The following is a 10,625-nucleotide window of genomic DNA, read 5'->3' on the forward strand; positions in this document are numbered from 1 at the left end:
GGGTTGAGGGGAAAGCAGTCAGTGCTGTTTGCAAGAGGAAACAGAAACTCTCTAAGGAAAATGTCACCAACTTCTTTGCCTAGAGGGGAGAAGGACTCAATATTTCATCTCTCCAGGTTTCATGACCTCCTTTAACTGCATAAATTAGAAGCTACCAACACTTCCCAGGTGAGTCCCAAGGCCTAGTCAGCTTGCTCTAGAACTCACTGTTTTCCCATTGGCCTTTGTTTATAAGATAAAGCAGGCTGCCATCTTGGATTCTCCTCCCCGCTCCCAATCATTTCAGGCCAAGCACCTCAAGTGGAAATTTTTTTTTTATCTGAGTGTAACATCAATCAGAAATGTGTCACAGAAAGAAGAAATCAGCCCAGTAGATTTTAGCAAGCAAATAAAGAAAGCCTTTATTTCCCTGTAGCAATATCCTCCCCAGATACTCGGAAATCTGGGTTTTTCTCTACTCTTAATGACTTCTATTGAAAGGCTTCTGTGTTAATCTACCATACTACTACTGTGGCATGGCAGGAAGCACCAGTCTGATCTTATCCATGCCCTTTTATTAACAAAAGGATAGACTGCACCTTAAAGGGCCATCTTCAGCATTGTAATTAGAATAGGCCAATGCAGACTTTTCCCGCAGGGCCCTGATAGTACTTGTAGTCTTCCTGCATTTTTTTTTTTAAATGGGGCTTAGCACCTAGTTAGCAAAAATGATTAGTTAAAATTGGAAACTACCAGATGCTTCGCTGTGAAGCAGGTCCCAGGTGATCTCTCTTCTAGCCCACCACTTCTCCTTTTCCCTTCTGTAGCTTTCTCCCCCAAGTGGTACCCCAAGCATCACTTGAGGGAGAATCTGATACTGCTTGCTCTGGGTATCACAGATAGTGATTCATAACTGGGGGGAAAAATCTGCCAGCTCTGGGAACTGGGCCCTTTCATCCATGTGAGGAAAAGCTGGTGAAGCTTCCCCGTGGTCCTATGGAAAATTCTGTTATGCCTAAACGCTTCCACTGACAAATGTCCATCCAGTGTTCTGGAAACTGGCAAAGCATCACATGGGGCTCACTCAACGTTGCTTAAGCAGCAAACCTGGGATGATGAGGTTGGGGGCAGGGAGTATAGGAAAGAAATCAGGAACAAAGACCAGGAAATCTCCATGCTCTGTGGGCTGGTTGGGTGTGCATGCTACCAGTCTGGAGGTACAGGTGTGTGCCTGTTCATTGAGCCCCTCTCCAGCATTTTCTGCCAGTATGATTCAGAAGAGTGTGGTCACAACCCACACAACTGCTAGTCTGCCCTCAAGCTCAGTTCCTGGGGCCCGTGTTTGAGGTAGCCTTACAAAGTAGAGGAAGGAAATTCTGAAAAAAGAAAAGAAAAGAAAAGAAAGAAAAATGCTACCAAACAAAGAAAAAAAATTAAGGCAATGAAGAAGCCAGGTGTCTGTGGCTTTGCAGGATATAGTGAAAGCCTGGGGAGTGGGCCAAAGACACTCATCTGCCTGCATTGCAGATAACACATACTGGCATACCCGGCCCCAGCATGACAGCAAAGTCACTCAGCAGGAGGAAAAGCAGATACACAAGGAAAACAAAGAAACAATGACAAAAAGACCATGGTTAAACGTTCTTCCAGTATGTAGATAATAAAAACTGTATGCCTGACCCTGGATAACATAACAAGTCTCCTCTTCATTGGGATGACATAATTCAACTTCAGGCTAGTGGTTAAAAGGGGGTGGGGAGGATACACATTTGGCTCAGAAGAGACCATTCCTAGTTCCTACTGCTTGATTACTGCCCTGATCAACTTCTAGCCCCTGGTCACTAAGTTGCTTAATCACAGAAAGGTTTGTTAAATACCCAACTCTAGATTTCCCTCGAGGAGGAGGAAAGGACCTTGATTTGGAACAAAGTTCGTTCTCCTGGTTAAGACTTTTTGTTTCCCTGGGAAAGTCATGTCACCGTTATTTCATAAGTACTAGGAAGCACACTAAGATTGATTTGAATCCCTGATCATCTATTAATGCAGCCCAAGGTTGCATTACCTTTTGGGGCTGCTATGTTACACTGTTGACTCATGTTGAGTTTGCAATCTACTAAGATCCCAGGATCTTTTTCAGAGAAACTGGCTCATCCTTCAAGGAACTTGTGGAGGTTTTGTTTTTTTTTTTAATGTCAAAGGATCAGAAAGACATCCCTACAAATGCAGTGAAGGGACTTTTCATAGCAGTAACAATTAAGGAGGAAGACTTATGAATGCTCTCCCTTTCTGGAATAAGTGACCCTAGTAAGGATGTGTGTGTGGGATTTCCACCTCCATCCTCTTTCGGGTTCACCTGCTCCCTCCCTCATCTGCAGGCCCCCATGACATGACTGCTCTTGTCACAGAGAATGTGCATTTTCTACATTTGGCACATATGCAGTGGGTAAATCAGATCTACCACTGGAAATCCATTGGAAGGCTAGAAGCCGAGAAAAGTAGGACTAATCTGGTCTTGCATAGTGCTTAATGCCATTATCTTTGAATACAACCATGACACTGAAAGGTTTTTTTTTTTTTTTGAAAGAGTTATGCACTGAAGGAGAGCCTAGTGAAATGTGATCATTACACTGTTATTGGTAATTCATAGAGAGGCCCAGAAGTTTATTCCTTAGCCAAATAAATACTCTCTAATGAATTCATACGTTTAACCTGAGCATCTGGGAGCAACTTAGACTTTCTTTTTTTACTGCTTCTCATGCCTTTTGTGAACAAACTTTTCCCCTTCCCACCCATATCTCTACTACGGCCTGAAGGAGCATTTTATCTTTCCCCTTCTTAGCTTCCAAATAGGCTCAGATTAGTTTACTCTACACTTACACAACTCTGGACTTCCTGGGACACCGAGAAATGGTGATTAGTTAGGGGATCCCAAGGCCACAAGGAACTCACTTTGACCTTCCCTGGGGAGAACTGAATTAATTTATTAAATTAATTAAATTAATTAATTAATTAAAAGTCTCTCTTTACAATAACACTAAAAGAAAGGGTGTTGAAGGCATTTACAGGAAGCGCTGTTTCCCTGTCTCCTTCTCTCTGCTCTCCCTTTTCCAATCAGAACCTCTTTTAGGCTAGCAGGGTCCCTTGCAGCAAGGATACTGCCATATGTACTGAGGAGGAGAAGGAAGGAGGAAAAACATGATCAAAGACCATGGAATTATATGATACCAAACAGTATACAGAGACAGTATAATAGAAACCCCACAAAGCAGCATCCAGTGTCTCATGCACATACAAAGTGGGCTACACAGTTGAGGGAGACACCAGCAAAGAACATGTTGATGGAAAACCAAGAGCTTCAGGAAAAAGGATCAAGAAGAGAGAGATGGGAAGAGAAAAGGTGGGGAGAAAACATTTGTTCTAAAGGGGTATGGAAGTAGACTTTGTTATAATTGGGCATCACGCTCAGTCATCTGGAGGACATGAGACTATTCTGGAAAGTGTAGAAAGCATTTAAACACAGTCTGATGAAATGCAAAGTCAGCTCTCCTGCTCCCCCTCTTCCACCCCATCCACCCTTGCCCAGAGGACCATCTAGATTTCACTGGAGTTTATCTTTGTTCCAGCCACTCTTCCCTCACCTGCATTTTTCAGGATTCCTGGCCCCCCAGAGGACTGCAGAAAACCATGACTTAGTTTCAAAGAAGGAAGAAAGAAGCCAGGCAACTAGATTCTATGCAAGGCTTAAAGGTTCTTCTGGGTTAAATAAAAACGCTTCAGGTTGGGTGGGGTGAGGAAAAGGGTCAGAGGGGATGTTGTCACTCCAAGGATGACTTACGTCATGGAGCCAGCAGAATTTTCTAGGCAAAGAAAGTTGCCAGTCCAATTTCTTTACCATCAAACGGCCTCATTCACCTCTCTGTGAGAGTCAACAAGAGGTCAACCTCTGTAGCAACCTACTTGTCTCATCCCCTGAATGGGATGCTGGACTTTTATGACCAACACTGATTGCAACCTTTCATCTGGCCCCCTTTTCCCTCTGTGGGTAGCACATGCAGAATACGGGAATAGGGACACAGTGGGAAGGATTTCATATCTTGGACCTTTGTGGTTAGGAAACAATCATTCTCATTCTTTCAACCAGAAAAAAATAAAAAAGTAGCCGATAGGAGAGGGTGAGAAGGAAGAAAAACAAACAGAAAGCTCACGAAATAATAGTCTCATTTTCACACTCGCAGCAAGCAGCAGGCAAGAATCAATAGGTGCTAAGAGAGGCAAGCCTATCTATCCCCCCCAAATACCTTCTTCTTTGCCTGTAGTAAGTCCTGGTAAGCATTAGACCGAAGGAACCGGGTGTAGCTGTCACTCTTCATCAGCTTATAAATGTGCTCCTAGAAGATGAGAAGAGGACAAGGAAGACATCAGAAAGCATTGTCATCTAACACCAATCAGAAATTACCAAACTTATTCAACTAATTAAAAGATTCAAGGGAGCAGGGGGAGATATGCTCAACTATACCAGCAGATGAGTTCATCACATGATTTTTCAGCCAGAAAAATAAATTTTCCTTCATAGAATGAAAGATCCTACTGGTCAGAGAAGTAGGAACTAATAAATGGTCCTTTTTTTAAAAATTTCAATTTTATTTCATCTTCAGTCCTAAATTCTTCCTCTCACTTTTACCTCCCCTCCCACATTGAGAAAATGAGTAAAATGAAGCCCCTTAAAAATATGTATAGTCAAGCAAATTCCCACATTGGCCATGTCCTAAAAGAAAAGCAAAAAACAAATTACCCTCTGAATCTATCACCTCTCCATTTAAAGGTGGGTAGCAGGCTTCATCAGGGGCAGCTAGATGGTGTGGTGGGTACAGTGCCAGGCCTAAAGTCAGGAAGACTCATCTTCTTGAGTTCAAATGTGGCCTCAGACACTTACTAGCTGTGTGACCCTAGGCAAGTCACTTAAACCTATTTGTCTCAGTTTCCTCATCTGTAAAACGAGCTGGAGAAGGAAATGGCAAACCACTCCAGTATCTTTGCCAAGAAAATAAGGTCACAAAGAGTTGGACAAACAACTGACCAACAAGCATGTCTTATCATGAATCCTCTGGAATTGTGGTTGGTCATTGTGTTGAACAGTCTTTTAAAGTTGTTTGTTTTTACAATATTGTTGTTATTATGTAATTTTTTCTCCTGATTCTGTTCACTTCACTTTGCATCCGTGTCTACAAATCTTCCCAGGTTTTCCTGAAATCATCCCCTTCATCTTTCCTTACAGCACAATAGTATTCCATCACATTCACATACCAGAATTTGTTCAGTCATTCCACAATTGATGGGTACACTCTCAGTTTCTAATTTGTTGCTATCACAAAAAAGTGTTACTATATATATTTTTGTACACATGAGTCCTTTTCCTCTTTCTTTGATTCTTTGCGATATAGACTTAGTAGCAATATCACAGAGTTAAAGAGTATGCATGCATAGTTTGATAACTTTTTGGGAATATCTCCAAATTGCTTTCCACAATGACTGGACCAAATTCATAGCTCTACCAATAGTATATTAATATACCTGTTTTCCCATAGCCCCTCTAGCATTTGTCTCTTTCCTCTTTGTCATCTTTGTCAATTTGATGGGTATGAAGTGGTACTTCAGAGTTGTTTTAATGTGTGTTGTTCATTTGTTCAGTTGCATCCTACTCTTCTGACCTCATAGATGACAGCATGATAGGCCCTTTTTCCTCCAATATCTTCTGAAGTCTGTCCAAGCTCATACTTCTTGCTTCCATGATACTACCTATTCATCTCAGCCTCTGCTGTCCCCTTCTCCTTTTGCCTTCTATCTTTCCCAACATCAGGTTCTTTTCCAGTGAGTCCTGTCTTCTCATTATGTAGCCAAAGTATTTAAACTTTAGCTTCAGTATTTGACCTTTGAGTGAAAAATCTGAGTTAATTTCTTTAAGTATTGATGGATTTGATCTCTTTGCTGCCCAAGGGACACTTAGAAATCTTCTCCAGCACTACATTTTGAAAGCATCGATTCTGCAATGCTCAACTTTCCTTAGGGTCCAACTCTCAGATATATTACTACTGGGAAAAAAAAAAACTATAGCTTTGAGTATAAAGACCTTTGTTGGCAAAGAGGAGTCTCTGCTTTTTAGTATGCTGTCCAGATTTGCCACAGCTTTCCTTCCAAGGAGGAAGTATCTTTTGATTTCATAGCTACAGGCAGCATCTTCAGTGACCTTTGAGCCCAAGAACATAAACTACGACACTGATCCCATTTCTTCTTCCTCTATTTGCAAAGAAATGATGGGTCTAGTTGTCATGATCTTAGATTTTTTTTAATGTTAAACTTCAAGCCAGCTTTTACACTCTCCTTTTTCACCTTCATCAAGAGGCTTTTAATTCTTCCTCACTTTCTGCCATCAGGGTGGTATTGTCCACATATGTGAGATTGTTGATATTCCTCCTGGCAACCTTAATTCTGGCTTTTGATTTGTCCTGCCCGGCATTTATTTTGATGTATTCTGCATGTAAGTTAAATAAATAATGTGACAACATACAACTTTGTTGCACTTTCCCAGTCTTAAACCAATCAGTCGTTCCATGTTTGGTTCTAACTCTTGCTTCTTAACCTGCATACAATTTCCTCAGGAAACAAGTAAGATGATCTGATACTCCCATCATTTTGAAGACTTACCACATTTTGTTGTGATCCATGCAGTTAAAGGCTTTAGTGTGGTCAATGAAGCAAAAGTAGATGTTTTTCTGGAACTCCCTTGCTTTCTTCATCATCCAGTGAATATTGGCAATTTGGTTTCTACTTCCTCTGTCTCTTGGAAAACCACCCTGCTCTCCTGGTAATTCTTGGTTTACAAATTATTGAAGTCTAGCTTGTAAAATCTTAAGCATAATCTTGCTGGTGTGTGAAGTGAGTGCAATTGTTTGGTTGAACATTCTTTGGCACTGACCTTCTTTAGGATTGGGCCATAAACTGAACTTTTCTAATCCAGTGGCCACTGTTGAGTTTTTCGAATTTGCTGGCATATGGAGTGCAGCACTTCAACAGTATCATCTTTTAGGAATTTAAATAGCTCAGCTGGAATTCCAAAACCTCTATTAGCCTTATTGTTAGCAATGCTTCCTAAGGCCCACTTGACTTCATTCTCAAAGATGTCTGGCTCCAGATCAGTAACCACACCATCATGGTTATTGGTGATGTTAAGATCTTTCTTATATAATTCTTCTGTATGTTCTTGCCACCTCTTCTTAATCTCTTCTATGTCTGGTAAGTCCCTATCATTTTTGTCTTGGCACATTTTTGCAGGAAATTGTTCCCTTGATATCTCTAATTTTCTTTTCTTTTTAATAGTATTTTCCCCCAGTTATATGTCAAGAAAATTTTTAGCATTCCTTTTTACAATATTTTGAGTTACAAATTTTTCTCCCTCCCTCCCCTCCCCTCTTCCAAAAATGGTAGGCAGTTTGATATAGTTTATACATGTGCTATCATGTAAAAATATTTCCATATTAGTCACAGTTGTAAAGAAGAAACAGATCAAAAGGAAAAAAAATACCAAAAGAATAATATGAAAAAAATATACTTTGATCTGCATTCAGAGTTGATCGGTTCTTCTTCTGGATATGGATTTCATTTTCCTTCATGGGTCCTTTGTACTTGCCTTGAATCATTGCATTGCTGAGAAGAGCTGGGTCATTCATAGTTGACATCACACAATGTTGCTGATGCTGTTTACAATGTTTTCCTGGTTCTGCCCATTTCACTTTGCATCAGTTCGTACATGTCTTTCCAGGATTTTCTGAAATCTACCTGTTCATCATTTCTTATTGCACAATAGTATCCCATTCCATTCATATGCCACAGCTTATTCAGCCATTCCCCAATTGATGGGTATCCTTTCAATTTCCAATATTTTGCCACCATGATAAAAGCTGCTGTAGTATTTTTGCACATATAGGTTCTTTCCCCTTTTTCATGATCTCTTTGTTATTTTAGTGGTATTGCTGGATCAAAGGGTATGCACAGTTTGGTTGGCCTTTGGGCACAGCTCCAAATTGCTCTCCAGAATGGTTGGATCAGTTTACAACTCCACCAACAGTGTATCAGTTTCCCAATTTTCCCACATCTTCTCCAACACTGATCATTTTCCTTTTTTGTCATAATAGCCAATCTTATGGGTTTAAGATGGTATCTCAGAGTTGTTTTAATTTTCATTTCTCTAATCAAAAATGATTTAGAACATTCTTCATATGCCTATAGATAGCTTTGATTTCTTCATCTGAAAACTGCTTGTTTATATCCTTTGTCCATTTATCAATTGGAAAATGGCAAGTATTCTTATAAATTTGACTCAGTTCTCTATACATTTGAGAAATGAGACTTTTATCAGAGACACTTGCTATAAAGATTGTTTTTCAGCTTTCTGCTTTCCTTCTAATCTTGGTTGCATTGGTTTTGTTTGTATAAAAACCTTTTAATTTAATATAATCAAAATTATCTATTTATATTTTGTAATGCTCTCTTATCTCTAATTTTCTTGTAGAGATCTCTTGTTTTCCCCATCCCATTGTTTTCTGCTATTTTTTTACATTGCTCGTTTAAGAAAACCTTCTTATCTCTCCTTGCTATTCTCTGGAACTCTGCATTCAATTGGGTATATATTTCCCTTTATCCTTTCCCTTTCCTTTTTTTCCTCAGCTATTTGTAAAGCCTCATCAGACAAACATTTTGCTTTCTTGCTCTTCTCTTTCTTTGTAACGTTTTTTGCTGCTGCCTCTAGTACAATATTGCAAACCTCTGTCCATAGTTCTTCAGGCATTCTACCTACCAGATCTAATCCCCTAAATTTATTTATCACCTCCACTTCATATTAATCAGGGATGCTCTTTAGGTCACACTTACACAGTCTGATGCTTTCCCCTACTTTCTTGAATTTAAGTATGAATTTTGCAATAAGAAGCTCATGATCTGAGCCACAGTCAGCTCCAGGACTTGTTTTAACTGACTGTATAAAGCTTTTCCACCTTTGGCTGCAAAGTGTGTAATCAATCTGATTTCTATATTGACCATCTCGTAATATCCACGTATAGAGTTGCCTTTCGGGTTGTTGAAAATGAATGTTTGCTGCGACCAACGAGTTATCTTGATAAAACTCTATTATTCTCTGCCCTGCTTCATTTTGCTTTCCAAGGCCAAATTTTCCTATTTTTCCAATTATCTTTTAATTTCCTCCTTTAGCATTCCAATCCCCTATGATGAATGTGACACCATTTTTGGTGTTATTTCTAGAAGATGTTATGAGTCTTCATAGAACCGAGTAACTTTGGCCTCTTCTCCATCAGTGGTTGGAACATAGACTATTTAGTGTGATGCTGAATGATTTGCCTTGGATTCAAACAGATGTCATTCTGTCATTTTTAAGATTATCCTCCAGTACTGTTTTTCTCACCCTTTTATTGATTATGAGGGCCACTCCATTTCTTCTAAGGGGTACTTGCCCACAGTAGTATATGTAGTGATCACCTGAATTAAATTCACCCATTCCCATCCATTGGAGTTCACTGACACCCAATATGTTGATGTTTAATCTTTCCATCTCCTTTTTGATCATATCCAGCTTTGGTTCATGGATCTTACTCCAGGTTCTTATGCAATATTGATCTTCCCAGAATTGGACTCTCCTTTCATCACCAGACACATCCGAGATTGAACTTTCTGTCAGCTTTGGCCCACTCATTTCGTTCTTTCTAGAGTTACTTGTAGTTGTCTTACATTCTTCCCCAGTAGTGCATTGGATACCTCCAATCTGAGCAGCTCATTTTCCAGTGTCCGTATCTTTTATCAATTGGCAGTGATACTGGAGTGGTTGGCCATTTCCTTCTCCAGTGGATCACCTTTTGTCAGAACTCTCCACTATAACCTGTCTATCTTGGGTAACTATGCATAGCATAGCTCATAGTTTCACTAAGCTACAAAAGCACCTCCACCACAGCAAGAGTTATCCAGGAAGAAGGTTTTAATATTTATTTCTCTATTAGCGATTTAGAGTATTTTTATATGACTATTAACAAGTTGGATTTCTTCCTCTGAAAAATGTCTGTTAATATCATTTGATCATTTCTTATAAATGTTTCTCATGGAGTTTGGTATTCACTTGTGATTATAATCATCACCCTCATCATTGTCATATGACTATACGGAGGCATACATCTCCATATAAATATTGTATTTTTCTGCCATCAGTAAAGCAGAATGCATTAAGTATAGAATCATAGATCACAGATTTAGAGCTAGAAGGTATCTTAGAGCCTATCAAATTCAATCCCATCATTTTGTAAATGTACCTATAGAAACTGAGGCAGACAGAGATTAAGTGACTTATCCAGGGTCAAACAGTTAGTAAATGTTTGAGGCAGAATTTGAACCCAGGTCTTTCTGACTCCAAGTCCTGTGTCCTATCTACTATGTCACGCTCAAAAGACTAAAAACAGTTGTGTGGGTATATTTGGGGGTAGGATAATGATAGTTATGTGTAAAAAAAGAAAGAAAAAAGCATCAAAGAAACATTAAATACAACTATCTATCTATCTATCTATCTATCTATCTATCTATCTATCTATCTA

General features: G+C 39.4%; 1 protein-coding gene across 2 annotated transcripts in view; it reads right to left on the bottom strand.

The window, feature by feature from the left end:
• Positions 1-10,625, bottom strand: part of RGS6 (regulator of G protein signaling 6) — a 204,130-nt gene that overhangs the window by 36,840 nt on the left and 156,665 nt on the right. For both annotated transcript variants that reach the window (XM_027844836.1, XM_027844837.1), the window contains exon 14: positions 4,278-4,367. In XM_027844836.1, coding sequence (XP_027700637.1) covers positions 4,278-4,367 — 90 coding nt within the window. The remainder of the gene's footprint in view (positions 1-4,277; positions 4,368-10,625) is intronic.

This window comes from Vombatus ursinus, unplaced genomic scaffold, assembly GCF_900497805.2.
Source record: "Vombatus ursinus unplaced genomic scaffold, bare-nosed wombat genome assembly UNPS02014945.1, whole genome shotgun sequence".
In the NCBI taxonomy this organism is placed as follows: domain Eukaryota; kingdom Metazoa; phylum Chordata; class Mammalia; order Diprotodontia; family Vombatidae; genus Vombatus; species Vombatus ursinus.